The sequence below is a fragment of the Pan troglodytes genome, chromosome 1 (assembly GCF_028858775.2).
Source record: "Pan troglodytes isolate AG18354 chromosome 1, NHGRI_mPanTro3-v2.0_pri, whole genome shotgun sequence".
NCBI lineage: Eukaryota > Metazoa > Chordata > Mammalia > Primates > Hominidae > Pan > Pan troglodytes.
The window spans coordinates 24,036,343-24,060,139 of record NC_072398.2 but is presented as its reverse complement, the minus strand read 5'-3'; the positions used below and the strand labels follow the sequence as shown (position 1 = coordinate 24,060,139).

General features: G+C 36.8%; 1 protein-coding gene across 1 annotated transcript in view; it reads left to right on the top strand.

Annotated features, from left to right (window-relative positions):
- The window catches only part of DNAH14 (dynein axonemal heavy chain 14), a 458,298-nt gene that overhangs the window by 292,387 nt on the left and 142,114 nt on the right, over positions 1-23,797 (top strand). Inside the window, exons 43-44 of the mRNA XM_054659353.2 lie at positions 9,362-9,591; positions 21,054-21,170. Of these exons, the coding sequence (XP_054515328.1) occupies positions 9,362-9,591; positions 21,054-21,170 (347 nt within the window). The remainder of the gene's footprint in view (positions 1-9,361; positions 9,592-21,053; positions 21,171-23,797) is intronic.

Sequence of the window (23,797 nt, the reverse complement as noted above, 5' to 3'; positions counted from 1 at the left end):
GGATTACTTCTCAATAAATCAATACTTTTGTATTTTCATAGTATCAGAATCCACTTAAATTTATTTTATTCCAACTTAGAGTTCTTTGTATAGCTAATATAAGATCACCAGATGTTATGCTGCATTTTGAAGTAATATGCATTATAGGAATACATTTGTCCAGCATCTATACATATTTGAGAAAGGAATAAAATTAAAATGAATTTATTGCATGAATCTGCCATTTATGAACTGTGAGATGTTCAATTAGTTGCTAAATGTTTTTAAGCTTTAATTTTTTTCATTTATAAAACTGGAATAATAATGTGATATGTTAGGTATCCAGAATAGAGCCTAGCACATAGTAAGAGCAATGTAAATTATTAGTTGTACATCTCTTCAGCCATTTTGTAGGATAGAAGAGTCACTGTTGGGCATCTTATTATGAGTCCTTAAAACATTCATGTCACATTTGCTTTCGAATGTTAAAACATTCACTTGTGGTTTCTACTCTGCCTGTCAGTTCTGCCTTAAAATCCACTCACTTATCTACGTCTCGATTATGGCATTCTAACCCAAACCTCCATCATTTCTTGCCTATACTGTTTGTAATAGCTTCCTAATTGGTTTCCCCAATTTTTCCTGCTCATTCTCAATGTAACAACAAGAAATTAAATTTTTATTAAATAGTGAATAGCCAAAAAGAGCATTTATAAAATATGTATAAGATATAAATAACAATACCATAATCACTCATATATATACCACTCAGCCATAGAAAAAGTGTATTATTTTATTTTTGAAGTCCTCTGTATTCTCTCCTAGATCTCAGGGTATCCCATCATCTGAGATAACTACTATTCTGGATTTTGTACTTATTAATATGTTTCAAAATAATATTTTTTAGCTTTGTGTGTTTTTAACTTTAAATAAATGAAATCATCCTGTATGATCTTCTGCCACTTGCATCTTTTGTTCAACATTACATGTTTAGTCCATTGTGCATATAGCTATTCTTATTTCTTTTCACTGCTACCTACTAGTCCATTGTCATTATATATATAAACTGTGATATATATATATACACACACACACACGTGTATCACAGGTTATTTATTGATTGGTAAACATTTAGATTTTCAATTTTGTTATTAACAATAGTAATATGATTAATGTGCTTGTACATGTCTCTTGGTACTTATATGCAAGAGTCAATCTTTTTAAAACATAATTTAAAATATTTCTTTTCTCTTTTGTAGTGATTTAAGACTTCCCATTACTCTCAAAGTGGAAGAAAAAAAATCTTGGTACAGCCTAAAAATGTCCTGCCTACCTTTCCAGATTCATCTCCTAATCTCTTGCTCTGATTGTGCTTCAGTGACACTTGCTTTTTCTTCAGTTTCTCAAACAAGCCATGATCCTTTGACCTTATGGTCTTGGCACATGTATTCCTTCTGCCCAAGATGTTCTTTCTCCTGTATTTTGCCAAATATCACCGATTCTTTGGTCTCAGTTAAATGGTTACTTCTTCAAAGATACCTTCCCTGACTCCTACATCTAAACTAGTTATCCCTACTATTATTCTTCATGCAGTGCTTGATTCTTATTTTAAGTTCAGGGGTACATGCGCAGGATGTGCAGGTTTGTTACATAGGTAAATGTGTGCCATGGTGGTTTGCTGCACAGATCATGCCATCACCTATTAAGCCCAGCATTCATTAGCTATTTTTCCTGATGCCCTTCCTCCCCTGACCACCACCCCGACAGGCCCCAGTGTGTGTTGTTCCCCTGCCCATGTGTCCATGAGTTCTCATCCTTCAGCTCCAACTTATAAGTGAGAACATGTAGTGTTTGGTTTTCTGTTCCTGCATTAGTTTGCTGAGGATAATGGCTTCCAGCTCCAACCATGTCCCTGCAAAGGACATGATCTCATTCCTTATTATGGCTGCATAGTATTCCATGGTGTATATGTACCACATTTTCTCTATCCAGTCTATCATTGATGGGCATTTAGGTTGATTCCATATCTTTGCTATTGTGAATTGTGCTGCAATGAACATATGTGTGCATGTACCTTTATAATAGAATGATTTATATTCCTCTGGGTATATACCCAGTAATGGGATTGCTGGGTCAAATGGTATTTCTACCTCTAGGTCTTTGAGGAATCACTACACAGTCTTCCACAATGGTTGAACTAATTTAAACTCCTACCAACAGTGTAAAAGCATTCCTTTTTCTTTGCAACCTTGACAGCATCTGTTGTTTTTTGACTTTTTAATAATCACCATTCTGACTGGCATGTGATGGTAGCTCGTTGTGGTTTTGATTTGCATGTCTCTAATGATCAGTGATGTTGAGCTTTCTTTCATGTTTGTTGGCCACTTTTAAGAAGTATCTGTTCATGTCTTTTGCCCATTTTTTAATGTTTTTTTTTTCTCCTAAATCAGCCTAACTTCCTTGTAGATTCTGGATATTAGACCTTTGTCAGATGGATAGACTGCAAAAATTTTCTCCCATTCTGTAGGTTGTCTGTTCACTCTAATGATAGCTTATTTTGCTGTGCAGATGCTCTTTAGTTTGATTAGATCCCATTTGTCAATTTTTGCTTTTGTTGCAATTGCATTTCAAATTTTTGTCATAAAATTTTTGCCCATGCCTATATTCTGAATGGTATTTGCCTAGATTTTCTTCTAGGGTTTTTATAGTTTTTGGTTTTACATTTAAGTCTTTAATCTATCTTGAGTTAATTTTTGTATAAGGTGTAAGGAAGGGGTCCAGTTTCAGTTTTCTGCATATGGCTAGCCAATTCTCCCAGCACCATTTATTAAATAGGGAATCCTTTCCCCATTGCTTGTTTTTGTCACATTTGTCAAAGATCAGATGGTTGTAGATGTACAGTCTTATTTCTGAGTTCTCTATTCCATTCCATTGGTCTCTGTGTCTGTTTTGTGCCAGTACCTTGTTGTTTTGGTTACTGTAGCCTTGTAGTATAGTTTGAAGTTGGGCACTATGATGCTACCCAGGCTGGAGTGCAGTGGCAGGATCTCGGCTCACTGCAAGCTCCACCTCCCAGGTTCACGCCATTCTCCTGCCTCAGCCTCCTGAGTAGCTGGGATTACAGGCGTCCGCCACCGCACCTGGCTAATTTTTTGTATTTTTAGTAGAGATGTGGTTTCACCATGTTAGCCAGGATGGTCTCCATCTCCTGACCTCATGATCCACCCACCTCAGCCTCCCAAAGTGCTGGGATTACAGGCGTGAGCCACTGCGCCTGGCCAGCTTTGTTCTTTTTTCATAGGATTGGTTTGGCTATTCAGGCTCTTTTTTGGTTCCATATGAATTTTAAAGTATTTTTTTCTAGTTCTGTGAAGAATGTCGATGGTAGTAATAGGAATAGCATTGAATCTCTAAATTGCTTTGGGCAGTATGGTCCTTTTCACAATATTGATTCTTCTTATCCATGAGCATAGAATGTTGTTCCATTTGTTTGTGTCCTCTCTGATTTCCTTGAGCAGTGGTTTGTAGTTCCCTTTGAATAGGTCCTTCACTTCCCTTGTTAGCTGTATTCCTAGGTATTTTGTTCTTTTTGTAGCTATTGTGAACAGGAGTTTTTTCATGATTTGGCTCTCTGCTTGCCTGTTGTTGGTGTATAAGAATGCTAGTGACTTTTGCACATTGATTTTGTATTCTCAGACTTTGCTGAAGTTACTTATCAACTTAAGAAGCTTTTGGGCTGAGATGATGGGGTTTTCTAGATATAGGATCATGTCATCTACAAAAAAGATAATTTGACTTCTTCTCTTCATATATGAATACACTTTATTTCTTTCTCTTGCCTAATTGCCCTGGCCTGAACTTCCAATACTATGTTGAACAGGAGTAGTGAAAGACAGCATCCTTCTCTTGTGCCAGTTTTCAAGAAGAATCCCTCCAGCTTTTGCCCATTCAGTATGATATTGGCTGTGGGTTTGTTATATATGGTTCTTATTATTTTGAGGTTCCTTCAATACCTAGTTTATTGAGAGTTTTAAACATGAAAGGATGTTGAATTATATCAAAAGCCTTTTCTGCATCTATTGAGATAATCATGTGATTTTTGTCTTTAGTTCTGTTTATGCGATGAATTACATTTATTGATTTGCATATTTTGAACCAACCTTACATCCCGGGGATGAAGCCAGCTTGATTGTGGTGGATAAGCTTTTTGATGTACTGCTGGATTTGGTTTGCCAGTATTTTTTTTTAAGGATTTTTGCCCTGATGTTCATTAGGGATGGCCTGAAGTTTTCTTTTTTGTTATATCTCTGCCAAGTTTTGGTATCAGAATAATGATGGCCTCAGGAAAGGAGTTAGGGAGGAGTCCCTCATTTTCAATTGTTTGTAATAGTTTCATTAGAAATGGTACCAGATCTTCTTTGTACCTCTAGTAGAATTCAGCTGTGAATCTGCCTGGTCCTGGGCTTTTTTGGTTGGTAGGCTATTTATTAATGCCTCAATTTCAGAACTCATTATTGGCCTATTCAAGGATTTGATTTCTTCCTTGTTCAGTCTTGGGAGGCTGTATGTGTCCAGGAATCTATCCATTTCTTCTAGATTTTCTAGTTTATGTTCATAGAGGTGTTTGTAGTATTCTCCAATGGTTGGTTGTATTTCTATGGAGTCATTGATGATATTCCCCTTATCATTTCTGATTGTGGCTATTTGATTCTTATGTTTTCTTTTTTATTAGTCTAAGCAGTCTATCTATTTTATTAATTTTTTTCAAAAAATCAGCTGCTGCATTCATTGATTTTTGAAGGATTTTTCATGTCTCTATCTCCTTCAGTTCAGCTCTGATCTTGGTTATTTCTTTTCTTCTAGCTTTGGGGTTTGTTTGCTCTTGATTGTCTAGTTCTTTTAGTTGTGATGGTAGTGTGTTGAGATCTTTCTAGCTTTTTGATGTGGGCATTTAGTGCTATAAACATCCCTCTTACCACCACTTTAGCTGCATCCCAGAGATTCTGGTACATTATCTGTTTGTTTGCATTAGTTTCAAAGACCTTCTTGATTTCTGCCTTAATTTCATTATTTACCCAAGAGTCATTCAGGAGCAGGTTGTTCAATTTACAGGTAGTTGTGTGGTTTTGAGTGAATTTCTTAATCTTGAGCTCCAATTTGATTGTGCTGTCATCTGAGAGACTGTTATGATTTCAGTTCTCTCACATTGGCTGAGGAGTGTTTTACTTCTGATTATGTGATCAATTTTAGAGTAAGCACCATGTGGTAATGAGAAGAATGTATGTTGTGTTGTTTTTGGGTGAAGAGTTCTGTAGATATCTACCAGGTCCACTTAATCCAGAGCTGAGTTCACATCCTGAATATCTTTGTTAATTTTCTGTCTCAATGATCTGTCTAATATTGTCAGTGGGGGTGTTATCTGGGTGCTCCTGTATTGGGTGCACATATATTTAGGATAGTTAGCTCTTCTTGTCAAATTGAACCCTATACCTGTGAAGAATGTCAATGGTAGTTTAATAGGAATAGCATTGATCTATAAATTGCTTTGGGCAGCATGGTCATTTTCACAATATTGATTCTTCTTATCTATCAGCATAGAATGTTTTTCCATTTGTTTGTGTCCTCTCTGATTTCCTTGAGCAGTGGTTTGTAGTTCCCTTTGAAGAGGTCCTTCACTTTCCTTTTGTGATTTCATAATCATATGTAATCATATACATAATCATATGTAATGCCCTTCTTTGTCTTTTTTTATCTTTGTTGGTTTAAAATCTGTTTTGTCAGAAACTAGGATTGCTACCCCACTTTTTTTGTTTGTTTGTTTTCCATTTGCTTGGTAAATTTTCCCCCATCCCTTTATTTTCAGCCTATGTGTGTCTTTGCACATGAGATGAGTTTCTTGAAGGCAGCATACCAATGGGTCTTGTGTGAATTTAATCCTGTCATCATAATGCTATCTGGTTATTTTGCAGACTTCTTTATGTGGTTGTTTCATAGTGTCACTGGCCTGTGTACTTCAGTGCATTTTTATGGAGGCTCATAAAGGATTTTTTTCCCTAGATTTAGTGCTTCCTTCAGGAGTTCTTGCAAGGCAGGCCTGCTGGTGATGAATATCCTCAGCATTTGCTTGTCTGAAAAAGATATTATTTCTCCTTTGCCTATGAAGCTTAGTTTGACTGGATATGAAATTCTAGGTTGTAAACTCTAGGAATGTTGAATATTGGCCCCCAATGTCTTCTGGCTTATAGGGCTTTCTCTGAGAAGTCTACTGTTAGTCTGATGTGCTTCACTTTATAGGTGACCTGGCCTTTCTCTCTGGCTGCCCTTAACATTTTTTCTTTCATTTCAACCTTGGAGAATCTGATGTTTATGTCTTGGGGTTGATTTTTTCATGGAGCATCTTACTGGGTTTCTCTGCATTTCCTGAATTTGAAGGTTGGCCTGTCTTGCTAGGTTGGGGAACTTCTCCTGGATGATATCCTGAAGTATGTTTTCCAACTTGGTTCCATTCTCCCCATCTCTTTCAAGAACCCCAATCAGTCATAGGTTCGGTATCTTTACATAATCCCATAATTCTCAGTGGTTTTTGTTCATTTCATTTCATTCTTTTTTGCCTGTCTTATTCTTGTCTGCCTGTCTTATTTCAGAAAGATAGTCTTCAAGCTCTGAGATTCTCTCCTCCACTTGGTCTATTCTGCTATTGATACTTGTGATTGCATTGAGAAATTCTAGTATTGTGTTTTCTGGCTTTATCAGGTTGGTTATGTTCCTCTCTAAACTGGCTATTCTGGTTATCAGCTCCTGTATTTTTTTGTACGATTCTTAGCTTCTTTGCATTGGGTTACAACATGCTCCTTTAAGTCAGCAAAGTTCATTATTACCCACATTCTGAAGCTTACTTCTGTTAATTCAGCCATCTCATCCTCAGCCTAGTTTTGTGCCTTTGCTGGAGAGGTGTTTCAGTCATTTGGAGAAGAGGCACTCTGGCTTTTGAGTTTTCAGCATTTTTGCATTGATTCTTTCTCATCTTTGTGGGCTTATCTATCTTAAATCTTTGATCTTGCTGACCTTCGAGTGGGGTTTTCGTGGGGTATTTTTGTTGATGTTATTCTTGTCGTTTTCTGTCTCTTTTTCTTTTAGAGTCAGACCACTTTTCCATAGGGCAGCTGCAGTTTATTGGAGGTCCACTTCAGACCCTACTTGCCTCAGTTTTTTCCTTACCTGGAGGTATTACCAGTGAAGGCTTTGAGACAGCAAAGATGGTAGCCTACTCCTTCCTGTGGAAGCTCTGTCCCAAGGGGATACTGACCTGTTTCCGGCCTGAACGCTCCTATAGGAGGTGTCTGGAGACGCCTGTTGGGAGGTCTCACCCAGTCAAGAGGAACAGGATCAGGAACTCCCTTAAAGAAGCAGTCTGGCTGCTTCTTGGTAGAGCAGGTGTGCTGCATTGGGAGTGGCCCTTTCTTTCCCAGACCACCTGGACTCTCCATAGCTGGCAGGCTGGAACAGCTGAGTCAATCAAACCACAGAGACAGCAGCCAGCCCCACCTCCAGGAGCTCCATCCCAGGGAGAGATCAGAGTTCTGTCCAAATAACCCTGGGCGGAGGGGCTGAAACCTCTGCATGGAGGCCACACCCAGTGAAGACAAATGAATTGGGGGTCCGTCTTAAAGAAGCAGTCTGGCCACAATCTGGCAAAGCAGCTGTACTGTGTTGTGGGGAACCCCTCCTTGTCCTGACCACCTGGACTCTCCAGAGCCAGCAGGCTGGAACAACTGAGTCAACCAAGAGATGGAAGCTGCCCTGCCCCCTGGGAATTTGGTCCCATCTCACACAGCCTCCAGCCTATTGCCAGTGGCTGGCTGGAATTCCAAGTCAGTGGGTCTTAACTCGTGAGGTGCCTTGGAAGTGGGGCCCAGAGAACGATGCTGTTTGGCTCCCTGGATCCAGCCCTTTTCCTATCAGAAATTATGGATAGATCTCCTGTCTTTCTGAGATTCCTGGGGCCAGAGTACTTAAAACTCCTAGGTCTCTGTGTGTGCCTGAGTGGCTGCTCTGCCAAGATTCCCCACAGCTCTGTGTGTGGGACCCAAGCCCCTGGTGGCATGGGCTCACGGGGGATCTCCTGATCTGTGGGTTGCAAAGATCCATGGGAGAAGCAGTGAGGGAGTGTGCAACCCCACACTTGGCTGGGGTTCCCTTGGCTGGGGGTGGAAGGGGGTTCCTTTGGCTATGTGCCACTCGCAGGTGGACCATCACCCGACTCTGCTTTTCTTCATTCTCCATGGGTCGAGTTGTTTGCCTAGTCAGTCCCAGTGAGAGAACCTGGATATTTCAGTTGAAGGTGCTGACTTCTCTCGCTGCTTTCATTCCTCTTTGTGAGTGCCAAGGGTGGCCGCTGCTTCTAATCAGCCATCTTGGCCCCTTGACCGACTTTTTTCTTTACACTTATCATTGTTTAGCATTAATTTTCCTGTTCTGTAAAAAAGGGATCATATCTGTTTTGTTCAGAAAAATCAATACATAATAACCACTCAAATATTTGCTAAGTGAACTATTATATATAGCTAGAAATTTCAGATAGAATTGTACAAATGAACTGTACATTAATGATTGCTAATAAATTCCAGTTTAGTGACATATTTTAGGTTTTTCACAATTTATAAATAGTTTTATGGTAATACTAAATTCTGAACTATATGAAATGTCTTTAAATCAGGCTCAAATCTCATGTTCAGCCCCATCACCATCACCATAGAATTTCATGATCCTACCAACCATGGGTGATCTGGGTTAATCCAGAGTGGAGAAGACTCTCTCCAGATTCAGACGCCTGGCTTTAGCCAGGTTAAACTAAATCAACCTCTAGGACTTGGTTGAGACAAATACAGGGTGAATGACTATTCACTTATGTCTTTCCACATAAAATTAAGAATTATAATTTCCTCTTCCAAAATACAGATAAACTGTCAGCTAATAAACTGACCTAAAATAAAAATGAAACATTTTTATGTAAATTAAAATATATACATATATTAAGCATATATATGTATATTAAATAACATACTAAACATATAGTAAAGTATATTATAAATAAAAGCATATATACCTATGTTAAATAAAAACATATTAAAAGTATATTTGAAATAAAGTTTGACTACACAAGTTTTATACATATGGTACTTTAAAAAAATAGTAATTGTATCATTTACATGACAATTATCAAAGGAAAAAATTTACATAAACTCTGAAACTTTTATGTTAGTACCTAACTGCATTACAATTTTTAATAATGAAACTTTAACATTATATTAAAGTAAATTTCTATTCTTAAACTGCTTTCTAAAAATGTTAACCTTCATCCTTCCATACCTGTCTACCCCAGGGATGAAAATACATGGTATCCAGAGAAAAATCCTGATAAATTAACAAAAATTATTCAAAAGCTTTTTGTGTTTGCCTTTACTTGGGCATTTGGAGGAGCTTTAAACCGTGAAGATGAACACAGAGAAAATATACCATTTTGTCCCAGTCTTGAACCTGATTCTCTTGCAAAAGTAACATACGATTTTGACAAACTTGTTCATGAATTATTTGGAAACAGTTCACAAGTAGGTAAGTTCTGTGGGAAAAATCATAACTATGCTTATTTTAAAATATTAATTTAAAGCAATACTTGGCTTATAATGATTAGGTTCATCTTTTAAAATGTTAAGATTAAAGGAAAAAGAAAGTTTATAATATACCCAATACCCTCATTATAGTGAAAGAAGCTGAAGAAAATTACATTCCTGTTTGATTTTAGGTGCTACGAAAACCTATAATGCTAGTAAGGCAGAAGATAAAGCCATAAAACTATCAATTCAGTTACTCTGAGCTCATCTGCTGTGTTTCTGGATCTGTATTATCCATATCACCATGTAGCAAGAAGTTCTGTAGGATCATAATATTATAGTCTTATATTTCTTTTTTTAAAAAAAATCCAAATTATTTTATAAAGCCTTAGATTTCCTTAGTACTTGTGCTTTTTGAATCGGTTCTAACAAATGGAATCCATCCTATTACTTTGAAACAGTAAACATTTGCAATTAGCTGTTGTTGACTAAAAGAACTTTGAGTAGGTAAAGTGATTGTTGATGCAGGTACCAAAAAGAGACAAAATATTAAGCATAAATATATTTAGAAGAACTTTGTTAAATAAAGATGAATGCTAACAACATTATACCAAAAATACAAATCCTACTGCTTTGTCTGATGTACTTGTTTGAGGTTACAGTCATACATTGCTGAACAACTGGGATGTGTTCTGAGAAATGTGCTGTTGGGGGATTTTTTTCATGGTGTGAATGTCAAAGAGTGAACTTGCACAAACCTAGATAGTGTAGCCTACTACACACCTAGGCTATATGGCATAACCTATTGCTCTAAGGCTACAAATATGTACAGCATGTTACTCTACTGAATACTGTAGGCAATTGTAACAAACTAGTATTTGTGCATCTAAACATATCTAACCATAGAAAAGGTACAGTAAAAATTCAGTATAAAAGATTTAAAATATGGTACACCTGAATAGGGCACTTACCATGAATGGAACTTGCAGGACTGGAAGTTGTTCTGAGTTAGTGGAGAGTGACTGTGAAGGCCTCAGACATTACTGTACATTACTGTAGACTTTATAAATACTGTACACTTAGGCTACACTAAATTTATTTGTAAATTTTTCTTTCTTCGGGCTGTGTGCAGTAGCCCATGCCTGTAATCCCAGCACTTTGGGAGGCCAAGGCAGGAGGATTGCTTGAGCCAGGAGTTCAAGACTAGCTTGGGCAACATAGTGAGACCCATCCATCTCTAAAAACAAATGAGTGAATAAATAAAAAGCCAGGCATGGTTGTATGCTCCTGTAGTTTCAGCTACTTGGAAGGCTGAGGTGAGAGGATCGCTTGAGCCCAAGATTTGGAGGCTGCAGTGAGCCATGATCGTGCTCCTGTACTCCAGCCTGGGAAACAGATTAAGACCCAGCCTCAAAAAAAAATTTTTTTTTCTTCAATAATAACCTTAGCTTACTATAATTTTTTTTACTTTATAAGATTTTAATTTTTTTCACTTTTGACTCCTTTGAAACAACACTTAGCTTAAAGCAAAAACACATTGTGTAAAGATATTTTCTTGATATCTTTATTCTGTTTTTATATTTTATTTTATTTCTTTACTTTTTGAACTTTTTTGTTAAAAACTAAGACACAAACACACACATTAGCCTAGGCCTACGTGGGGTCAGGTTCATCAATATCACTGTCTTCCACCTCCATATATTGTCCCACTGGAAGTTCTTCAGGGCAATAATACACACAGAGCTGTCATCTCCTAGGACAACAATGCCTTCTTCTGGAATACCACATGAAGGACCTGCCTGAAGCTGTTTTACAGTTAATTTTATATATAAATAGAAGGAGTGCACTCTAAAATAATGATAAAAAGTATATTGTAAATACATAAACCAGTAACGTAGTCATTTATCATCATTATCAAAGATTATGTACTGTAGATAATTGTATATGCAAGTGGCACCCCAGTAGGTTTGTTTACACCAGCATCACCACAAAGATAATTAGTGCATTGTGCTATGACATTATGACAGCTACGATGTTATGATGACTATGATGTCACTAGGTGATAGGAATTTTTCAGCTCCATTATAATCTTATGGTAACATCATTATATATCCAGTCCATGATTGTTAAAACATCATTGTGTGGCACATTACTGTATTTGTTAAAAGTTCTATTTAAGACATCTGGATGGCAAAGATTCTACGTTATTTCCTGTGGAAATTAACCTTTAATCCAAAAGCATTGCGTGTTAATTTGTTGTTGAAATGAATGATTCAACTCCATCCTCTAACTCCTATAGATAAATAAATTGCCTTAATTTATTTGTTAGGCAGAAATACCTAAAACTGTGTTTGCTCTTCCTGTAAACTAAAAGGCAAGTTAATAAATTATTCATTATATTTGAATGCTTATCTTAAAACAATGAATATGAAATTTTGCTTTGTCATCTGACATATCAGTATAAAACTAGGTTAGAATAGGAGGGTAAAAAGGGAAGGAAAGGCAAGTAGAAGCAATTATAGAACTATAAAACCACCAAAGTAGAAATGAGGAAAAAGAAAAAAAGGGGGAGAGCCAAAAAAAATTATAATTACATTGCAAGAAAAAATTGTAAAACACATAAAGAAAACCTAATCTGTTAAGGAAATATACCACCAAAATGGCCCATCATATGAGTTCATCTCAGGAAAAATTATTATGACCTAACACAGATTTGAATGTAAGTGTTTAGGGTTCTAAAAAGATAAATGAATGGCATCCATTTTTAATAAATGATGAATTATGGAACAACATGTAGAAATTTTAAAAGAACATATAGCTATGAAAAAGAATGAAATAGACATCTGGAAATGAAAAATTTTGTTATTTACAAAGAGAAAGTCTTATCAGCTTAAGGAGTTTTTGGGCTGAGATGATGGGGTTTTCTAAATATACAATCATGTCACCTGCAAACAGGACAATTTGACATCTTCTCTTCCTATCTGCATACCCTTTATTTCTTTCTCCTGCCTGATTGCCCTGGCCAGAATTTCCAATATTATGTTAAATAGGAGTGGTGAAGAGGGCATTCTTGTATTGTGCCGGTTTTCAAAGGGAATGTTTCCAGCTTCTGCCCAGTCAGTATGATATTGGCTATGGGTTTGTCATAAATAGCTCTTATTATTTTGAGATGTGTTCAATCAATACCTAGTTTATTGAGTGTTTTTTAACATGAAAGAGTATTGAATTTATCGAAGGCCTTTTCTGCATCTATTGAGATAATCATATGGTTTTTGTTACTGGTTCTGTTTATGTGATGGATTACGTTTATTGATTATTGATTTGTGTATGTTGAACCAGCCTTGCATCCCAGGGATGAAGCCAACTTGATTGTCATGGGTAAGATTTTTAATGTGCTGCTGGATTCATTTTGCCAGTATTTTATTGAGGATTTTTCATCGATGTTCATCAGGGATATTGGCCTGAAATTTTCTTTTTTTGTTGTGTCTCTGCCAGGTTTTGGCATCAGGATGATGCTGGCCTCATAAAATGAGCTAGCGAGGAGTCCCTCTTTTTCTAGTGTTTGGAATAGTTTCAGAAGGAATAGTACCAGCTCCTCTTTGTACCTCTGGTAGAATTTGGATGTGAATCCATCTGGTCCTGGGCTTTTTTTGGTTGGTAGGTTATCAATTATTGCCTCAATTTCAGAACTTGTTATTGGTCTATTCAGGGATTCATCTTCTTCCTGGTTTAGTCTTGGGAGGGTGTGTGTGTCTAGGAATTTATCCTTTTCTTCTAGATTTCTAGTTTATTTGCATAGAGGTTTTTATATTAATCTCTGATGGTAGTTTGTATTTCTGTGGGATCAGTGGTGATATCCCCTTCATCATTTTTTATTATATCTATTTGATTCATCTATTGTCTTCTTTATTAGTCTGGCTAGTGGTCTATCTATTTTGTTAATCTTTTCAAAAAACCACCTCTTGGATGGTTGATCTTATGAAGGGTTTTTCATGTCTCTATCTCCTTCAGTTCTGCTCTGATCTTAGTTATTTCTTGTCTTCTGCTAGCTTTTGAATTTGTTTGCTCTTGCTTCTCTAGTTCTTTTAATTGTGATGTTAGGGTGTCGATTTTAGATCTTTCCCGCTTTCTGATGTGGGCACTTAGTGCTATAAATTTCCCTCTTAACACTGCTTTAGCTCTGTCCCAGAGATTCTGGTACATGTGCCTTTGTTCTCATTGGTTTCAAAAAATTTATTTATTTCTGCCTTATTTGATTATTTACCCAGTAGTCATTCCAGAGCAGGTTGCTCAGTTTCCATGTAGTTTTGTGGTTTTGAGTGCGTTTCTTAATCCTGAGTTCTAATTTGATTGCAATGTGGTCTGAGAGACTGTTATGATTTCCTTTCTTTTGCATTTGCTGAGAGAGTGTTTTACTTCCACTTATGTGATCAATTTTAGAATAAGTGCTATGTGGTGCTGAGAAGAATGTATATTCTGTAGATTTGGGGTGGAGAGTTCTGTTAGATGTCTATTAGGTTCGTTTGGTCCAGAGCTGAGTTCAAGTCCTGAATATCCTTGTTAATTTTCTGTCTTGTTGATCTGTCTAATATTCACAGTGGGGTGTTACAGTTTCCCACCATTATTGTGTGGGAGTCTGAGTCTCTTCTGCAAAGTCTCAGGACACAAAATCAATGTGCAAAATCACAAGCATTCTTATACACCAATATAGGCAATATATTGACAATAATAGACAATAATATAATAGGACAAACAGCCAAATCATGAGTGAACTCCCATTTACATTTGCTACAAAGAAAATAAAATACCTAGGAATACAACTTACAAGGGATGTGAAGGACCTCTTCAAGGAGAACTACAAACTGCTGCTCAAGGAAATAAGAGAGGACAAACAAATGGAAAAATATTCCATGCTCATGGATAGGAAGAATCAATATCGTGAAAATGGCCATACTGCTCCAAGTAATTTATAGATTCAATGCTATTCCCATCAAGCTACCATTTACTTTCTTCACAGAATTAGAAAAAACTACTTTAAATTTCATATGGAACCAAAAAAGAACCCATATAGCCAAGACAATCATAAGCAAAAAGAACAAAGCTAGAGGCATCACACTACCTGACTTCAAACTGTACTACAAGGCTACAGTAACCAAAACAGCATGATACTGGTACCAAAGCAAATATATAGACTACTGAAACAGAACAGAGGCCTTAGAAATAACACCACACATCTACAACCAACTGATCTTCGACAAACCTGGCAAAAAAAAAAAAACAACAATGGGATAAGGATTCCCTATTTAATAAATGGTGTTTGGAAAACTAGCTAGCCATATGCAGAAAACTGAAACTGGACCCCTTCCTTACACCTTATACAAAAATTAACTCAAGATGGATTAAAGATGTAAATGTAAGACCCAAAACCATAAAAACCCTAGAAGAAAACCGAGGCAATACCATTCAGGACATAGGCATAGGCAAAGACTTCATGACTATGACACCAAAAGCAATTGCAACAAAAGCCAAATTTGACAAATGGGATCTAATTAAACTAAAGAGCTTCTGCACAGCAAAAGAAACTATCATCAGAGTGAACAGGCAACCTACAGAACGGGAGAAAATTTTGTGATCTATCCATCTGATAAGGAGCTAACCTCCAGAATCTACAAGGAACTTAAACAAATTTACCAGAAAAAAACAAACAACCCCATCAAAAAGTAGGTAAAGGATATGAACAGACACTTCTCAAAAGAAGACATTTATGTGGCCAACAAACATATGAAAAAAAGTTCTTCATCACTGGTCATTAGAGGAATACAAATCAAAACCACAATGAGATGCCATCTCACTCCAATTAGAATGGCAATCATTAAAAAGTCAGGAAACAACAGATGCTGGAGAGGATGTGGAGAAATAGGAATGCTTTTACACTGTTGGTGGGAGTGTAAATTAGCTCAATCATTGTGGAAGACAATGTGGCAATTCCTCAAGGATCTAGAACCAGATACCATTTGACCCAGCAATCCCATTACTGGGTATATACCCAAAGGAATATAATCATTCTACTATAAAGAAACATGCACACGTATGTTTATTGCAACACTATTCACAATAGCAAAGACTTGGAATGAACCCAAATGCCCATTAATGATAGACTGGATAAGGAAAATGTGGCACATATACACCATGGAATACTATGCAGCCATAAAAAAGAATGAGTTCATGTGCTTTGCAGGGACGTGGTTGAGGCTGGAAGCCATCATTCTCAGCAAACTAACACAGGAACAGAAAACCAAATACTGCATGTTCTCATTCATAAGTGGGAGTTGAACAATGAGAACAAATGGACACAGAAAGGGGAACATCACACACTGGGGCCTGTTGCGGGGTGGGGGCAAGGGGAGGGAGAGCATTAGGACAAATACCTAATGCATGCGGGGCTGAAAACCCAGATGATGGGTTGATGGAAGCAGCAAACCACCATGGCTCATATATACTTATGTAACAAACCTGCACATTCTGCACATGTATTCCAGAACTTAAAGAATAATAAAAAAAAATAAGTAAATAAAAAGAAATTCAATAGGATAAACTCCACTCTGGTCACCATCAAAGAAAGAATTAGTAAGTTGAAACCTAGAGAAGAAAAAGATATGGAAGAACAGTGATGAGCGAGAGGGTCTGCCAAGAGATTTCAGAAGAATCTCTCATTCTGGAGGGGAATGTCAGAGAAGCAACATTTGACGATATAATATCAGAGAATTTGCCAGATTGACATAAATCCTGATATTAAACACATTTAAACAATTTATAGTGAAACTGCAAAATGTCAATAAAAAAATATTTAAAGTTTTTATAGAGAAAAGACAATATCTACAAAGGAATAATAATTAGACAAATTTTTGACCAGGTGTGGTGGCTCACGCCTGTAATCCCAGCACTTTGGGAGGCCGAGGCAGGCGGATCACGAAGTCAGGAGACCTCCTGGCTAACACAGTGAAACCCCGTCTCTACTAAAAATACAAAAAACTAGCCAGGCACGGTGGCGGGCGCCTGTAGTCCCAGCTACTGGGGAGGCTGAGGCAGGAGAATGGCGTGAACCTGGGAGGTGGAGCTTACAGTGAGCCGAGATCGCGCCACTGCACTCCAGCCTGGGTGGCAGAGCAAGACTCTGTCTCAAATAATAATAATAATAATTAGACAAATTTTTATTAGCAACAATAGAGATCAAAAGATAATGTAGTAATATCTTCAAATGGATGAAGGAACCTAAATTTTTATCCTCAGAAGCTATCATTTAAGATAACACCAAAATAAAGATCCATTCGGACATATGAAGACTGAAATCGTCAAACACCTGTAACTCATGTATAAAAGAAGTATTAAAGGAGGTACTTCAGCAAGAAGACTAATACACACAGTGGGATGGTGACCAATATAAGAGTAATGATGAGCATAGAACTTGGTAATATAGATCAATAGACTGATAAAACTATTGATTATAAAGTAACTTTTTATTAAAAAGACAAAATCAAAACTATACACAAAATAAGATGGAAGAGGGGGGTGTTCAATAGGTAGTGGAAGTGTGCTAAGGTCTTTGTTGTGTTTGAGAATAGTGTAGAAATATCAGATAACTTTAGATTTGTTAGAAAAATGTATAAATCTAATAAGTTAATTTGAAGCACACAGAAAAGTTTAGAATGAGGTAATTAATAATTACATGTAATGCAAATACAAACCAAAAGAAAACAGAGTATATACCCAGGTCAGTATATGTACATATATTTCTTAGCTCTGTCTGCTGAGAGAGCCTAGAAGAGTGACAACTAATAACAATGAGCTCCCTTAGCACTCAGATCTCGGGAAGGAAAGGCAGTTCAACTTGAGGAAGGACCTGCAATGACATAACAAATAGGAACCTAAAGTCATTTATTAGAGTTACTATAACTAGGGAAAAGGGGAACGCCAGTTCTTTGAAGGATAGTTGAATACAGGATTTGAGCTAATAGTTACACCTGTAGAACCAAAAGAACATCATGGTCCCTCTATTAGAGTGGGGGCTTATAGAGGAAAGGTGATAAGGTCCTGGTACAACTCCATTGCAGTTTGTTCATGGACTCATCCAGTGCTCATTTCCCCAGCACCTGGGTGCATAATCAGAATGGATATACTTAGCACTGGCAAACACCTTCACCTTAATTTCCTGACCTGTGAAATAAGATTTATAATGGCATAAGAAGCCAAATGAAAGCCCCTCCTAGAGCCAATCCTCAGTCCACAGACCTCAAACCAATACTGCATCCTGGAAGAAATGGCAGATATCAATGACATCCTCAGGGCTTCAAAGATGCAGGTATGAGTTATCCATTATATTCCTACTTAATTCACTAACCTGATCTTTTGAAATAAAAAAGGTGGATCAAGGTGGGTGATGGTGGACTATAATAATCTTAAAAAAATAGTAATCCCAGTCACTTTGGCTACTCTTTTTACCAGTAGGGGCAATCTCTAGCATTTGGTATGTGTTCTTGACCTGGTGAATACATTTTCAATCCCTATCAAGAAGGAAAACAAGAAGTATCCTCATTTATTTGGGATGGACGTAATAAATCATGGCCTTGCCCCAGGGAGTAAATGAGATGAGCCCTATGATTGCCCCAGCCCTCTACCTGGAGGAGCTTTCCAGATGGTGGCCCAGGGAAGGGAACCTAAGAAGAGCATAATGGCCTTGCTGAACTGAGAAGACAGAGCTTGAATGAGGTATATTTTACACACCAAATTCACCCACTTCAAATATATATATCAATGATTTTTTAGTAAGTTTACTGAGTGGTGCAACCATCACCATACATCAGTTTTAGAATATTTTCGTCTTTCCATTATAATCTCCGTTCCCATTTACAGTTAATCCTTATTCCCATCCCCAACCATCGGCAACAAATTTGCTTCTTAGTAAATTAAGCTTCAATAAGCATTTTAAGAAATCAACTACAATATATGGTCTGTTGGGTCTGGTTTATTTCATGTATCATAATGTTTTTGAGGCTCATCCATAATGTATCATTTATCAGTAGTTAATTTGCTGAATAGTATTCCATTCTATGAATATATCACATCTTGTCTATCCATTTACCAGTTGGTAGACATTTAGATTGTTTAAAGTTTGGGACTATTATGGATAATGCTTTTATGCATTATATGCAAGTCTTTCTGTGGACATATGTTTTCATTTCTCTTGGGTAGATGCCTAAGGCAAGAATTGCTGGGTCATATTGTGGTAGTTTTAGGTTTAACTTTTGAGCAACTGCCAAACTTTTTTCCAAAATGTCTACACTATTCTACATTCCTACCAACAATATATTAGGGTTCTTGTTCTCCAAATCCTCCCCAATATTTGGAGGCAATTTGTCATTGTCTTTCTCATTTATTATAGCCATTCCAGTGGGTATGAAATGTATCTCACTGTGGTTTTAATCTGCATTTCTCTAAAAACTAATGATGTATAATAAGGGACACTTAATTAAACCAGGGATTAGCATACTACAGCCTGCAAGGCAATTCCAGCTTGTAGCCTACTTCTTTACAGACTGTAAGCTAAGAATGATTTTTATATTTGTAAGGGATTTGTAAAGGAAAACAAAGAAGAATATACAACAGACATCGTATGTGGCGTGCTGTTTTAACCATATTCCCTTGGGTGAGGTATGGTGAGGCCAGACTCAGATGAAGAAAAGGGAACTGGAAACGGTTTTACAGTTTTGTTATACTCACATGTTCCTGAAGAGAAAGAACATGACACATTGGGCCACTCAGGATGGAAGCACTGGGGTCAGTCACAGGGCAGACAGAGAAAGGGGAACTGTGGGCAAGTACCTTTATTGTGGTTTCTGCAGGAAGGAATGGGCAAAGCAGTGTAAATGGGCTTGGGATTGGCTAGTTTGAATAATTTCAGCAAGTTCTGCTGAACAGGGCTGTCCCTGGCTATCTGGTACCTGGCCTTGGGGTGATTAGGGTAAGTATATCATTGCCAGGGAGTGTGAGAGCTCCATAAGGGAGATGCTTGGAAGTGTGGCCTTAATCCCATCTGACTGGCATCCTTAGAAGAAAAGGAAATTTGAACACACAAAAGACAACAGAAAATAAATTTCTGTTGTTCAAGCCACCCAGTCTATGGTATTTTGTTATGGCAGCCCAAGCTAACTAATAGAATAGTCTTTTCAGCAAATGGTACTGGACCAACTGAACATTTATATGTTTAAAAAAAGGAATTTGACAGACTAAGATTATACACTAAAATGGATGCTAGGCCTAAATATAAATTGTAAAACTATAAACTTTTTTTTTTTTGAGATGGAGTCTTGCTCTTGTCACCCAGGCTATAGTGCAATAGCGTGATCTCAGCTCACTGCGGCCTCCGCCTCCCAGGTTCAAGTGATTTTCCTGCCTCAGCTTCCCAAATAGCTGGAATTACAGGCACCTGTCACCACGCTTGGCTAATTTTTGTATTTTTAGTAGAGACGGGGTTGCACCATGTTGGCCAGGCTGGTCTCAAACTCCTGACCTCAAGTGATCTGCCCACCTTGGCCTCCCAAAGTGCAGGGATTACAGGCATAAGCCACCACGCCTGGTCTAAATTATAAAATTCTTAAGAAGGACAAGAAAAAATCCTTTGTGTCCTTCAGTTAGACAAAGAGTTCTTATGTACAACACTAAAAGCATAATCCATAAGAGAAAAAAATTTAATTAAAACATTTGCTCTGAAGAACTTACCATTAAGAGAATAACAATAATAGTAAGACAAGCCACAGATTCAAAGAATATATATAAATTACATATCAAACAAAGATATATCCGGAATAGATAAAGAACTCTTAAAACACAATAATAAGAAAACACAATTTTTCGAATGGTAAAAAAATTTGCACACACACTTTTCCAAAGATTTATTTACCATTCAAGTGGTAAATAAGAATATATGAAATACTAATACTGTTATTACCTTATAGTGAATCCATGGCTAAATTAGTTTACTTTTATTCTATATTTTCAGAATTTTGTGCTAAGAAAATGTATTACTTTTATAATAGAAAGATAAGTGTGATTTACAAATAACAAAGTTCTCTGATATATTGGTTTGACCACAATCAATATGTTACTGGCATTTAACTGCATCCAAACACATGGTAATAATCAAAACTTTGGGGTAAGATTTCAAGGAATATCAGATCATACTTCACCTTGCTTTCTGGATATAAAGAGGACAAGAAGTTAATAAAACTTCATTTTTACACATTGAAGATTGAGGGGAAAACAGGCCTATACACTTGGATATACCCTTGGTGAATACTTATTATTTCTTGTTCAACAATCAGATCTTTCGGAGAGAGTTTACATGGTTAGTGAAACATTCCATAACTGAACCCCTTTCTTAGTTGAATTTATCATTTTCGGTTGTAGGCATCAACCTACCAACTGGTGAATGTTCCATCTTTGGATATTTTGTGGATATAGAGCAATGTGAATTCATACCTTGGTCAGATTTAGTTCCTAATGATCAGACACTAATTCAAAGAGGTAAGAATAATTATAAGAATCATACTTGTAACGTTAGAATATTGGGAATACTCTATTCATAAAAGTAATTATATCTACTCTATTTATAAAAGTAATTATATCTGCAACTTTGAGGACTAATATGTTTGTGTAGAGACCAGTTTAGATCTATGTTTACAAAACGTATCTTTAAAAACATAACCTTTGAATATTACTTTCTGAGAAATTTAGAGTATATTTTATTGAATTAAATGCACATTGTAAAACTGTAGCACATTGAAAGTCTTCCTAAGAGCACTATTTATTTCAATTAGCTGTAATTATTGGGACAAGAAAATGGAAAGGACTGCTTGTAAAATGTGAAAAACATATATGTAAAAACTTACACTTAATTATAAATGAAAATGCTAATTAGAAAAGAATAATCATAGTTTCACAAATATCCATATATGCTAAATTGTTTTTATTCCCAATCTTCTGCATCTACATATAGCAGAAAAAAGAAACTTGTTGCACTTTGAGAGCTTGGTAGAAATTTGAGGCAGAGGCAGGAATCTAATAATCAAGCTTCTTTAGAGTTCCTGCAAATATTAGAAATTTAATAAATACAAATTGAATTGCTTTGAAGTCAGATTTCTCTCATAAAAGAATTTCAGAGTTGGTTGTAAGAGCTTTTGACAGCAAACAACCAGAGCTATCAGAATGCTAAAGCATCCAGAGAGTTTTAACTCTACATTTGTTTTCGTTGGAAATGCCAAGACTATTTTATTCAATATTTTGTTACAATAAATATTAGTGGGCAATCATATTTGTTTACAAGCTCCGAACTGTATTTCATATGTTAGTGCTGATATTGACTGAGAGCCTTAGCTTTTTACCACTATGTAGAAAAGTATAACTGAATATCATTTGCATGTGACTCCACATCTTAGTATACCACTCACACGGGAAACCGAAGCTGTTTTCTCCAAATCTAGAACATTACTTCCTCTGGCTGCCACTTCCTCTAATTGCAGGCAAAGAGCTTAGAAATAACTAAAGCATTCCCTGACTTTCAAACCCAAACCTGTAACAAGAATTTAAATGTCACCATGTAATTTTTTTCATGGTAAACCGCAATATGATAAATTGTTTGGACATCCTAGATGTGCTTCAAAAGTCTCCTTTTATGGTTGAGTAGGATTTTTTTTCTTATACTTCTTTACTTAAAAAGAGTAATCCTAATCTGTTATGAGAAGATGTGTTTTGAAGGTCACCCAACATTCATTAATTTCTTTATTCATCCCACACGTATTAATCAAGCTATTTTCTAATGTGCTTACCCTGTTTCTTGTGTGGGATTATAGAGAAACATGTAAGTGGTTCTTTCTTTAATAGCATGGTGGGAAAATATAAAGGAAAATGATGAAAAAGTTAAATATTAATGTTACCTCTTGCATCAATACCCTGTGTGGCATTCACTGCTGCTTGTCACTCCCAACTCTATTCTTTCCTGTTTCTCTATCATTGGAAGATTCATCTAGGCACTTCATCATCCAGCTAAACCTCTCTTGTAGAGCAGTGTGGTTATGTGACCAGATTAGATCTAGACAGTGGGATATGACTAGAGGTGAATCATGCAAATTCTAGATTGTACAATTAAAAAGAAAGGAATGTACACATGTTCTCCTATTTTTTTCTCCCCTTTCTTGCTCCTGAGATGTGGTGGTGAAACCTAAAGCAACCACCAAGAACCTAGATATGGAAAGTGCAGGGTAAGGACGGCAGGAAAAAATAGAATCCTGGATTCCTAACACTGTGGAGCTGACATATAGACCATGGGCTGTTACATGAGAGAGGAATCAAATTCCACCTTTAAAAGCCATGGTTATATTTGGATCTTTGTTAAAGCAGATAGAACTTGTATCATAATTAATACACATTTCAGTAGCTAGAAATGACACAATCACAGAAAAAATCCTGAAACACCTGACATTGACTTAAAAGTCAGATGCTGGGCAATGAAGACACAATGTTGCAGGTGAATACAGGTGATCCTTTATATGCCATGGCCAAAAAATTGGCAACATTGTTAGCTGTGATATGTGGGAGACAGACCATGTGCTGTAACTCTAGGGAAAGTGGCTGGAAGATCAAAACGTTGGTGTGAATTGGCTACTTTTTGTCACTTTTACTGAAGTTCAATAAGAGAGGGATGAATTTAGATAAAAGCTAACTAGTTTTTAAGCAAAGATGAAAGATAATAGAGCTCAGGCAAGGGAGACTCTCTCTACCTGAAGCCTACAATCTAAAACTGAGAGTCCAGTATATTGGGCTCTCATAGTTTCAAAAATGTTAACTGTTTCTGTCCCCCAAATATCAAAAGGAAGACTGTGGACCTAAGTTTTTCTCCAGAGCCTCACATTAGATGCTGTCTACTAGGTAGCAGCCAGCTCAACAGCAAAGGTCAAATTGAGGTATTGCCTACGCACCCAAACCTATTGTTTCAACTCACCTCATGGTAGCGACTACTGAGTATAAGAAAACAAAGAACAAAGTAGTCAGAACTATGTTTAGACAAGATCTTTTGGTGTGGGTGTTTGCACAGGGAACTAACTGAAAGGGGAAAAAAAATGAGGCTCTCTCTTCTGGAATCCGTACTCTAAGGG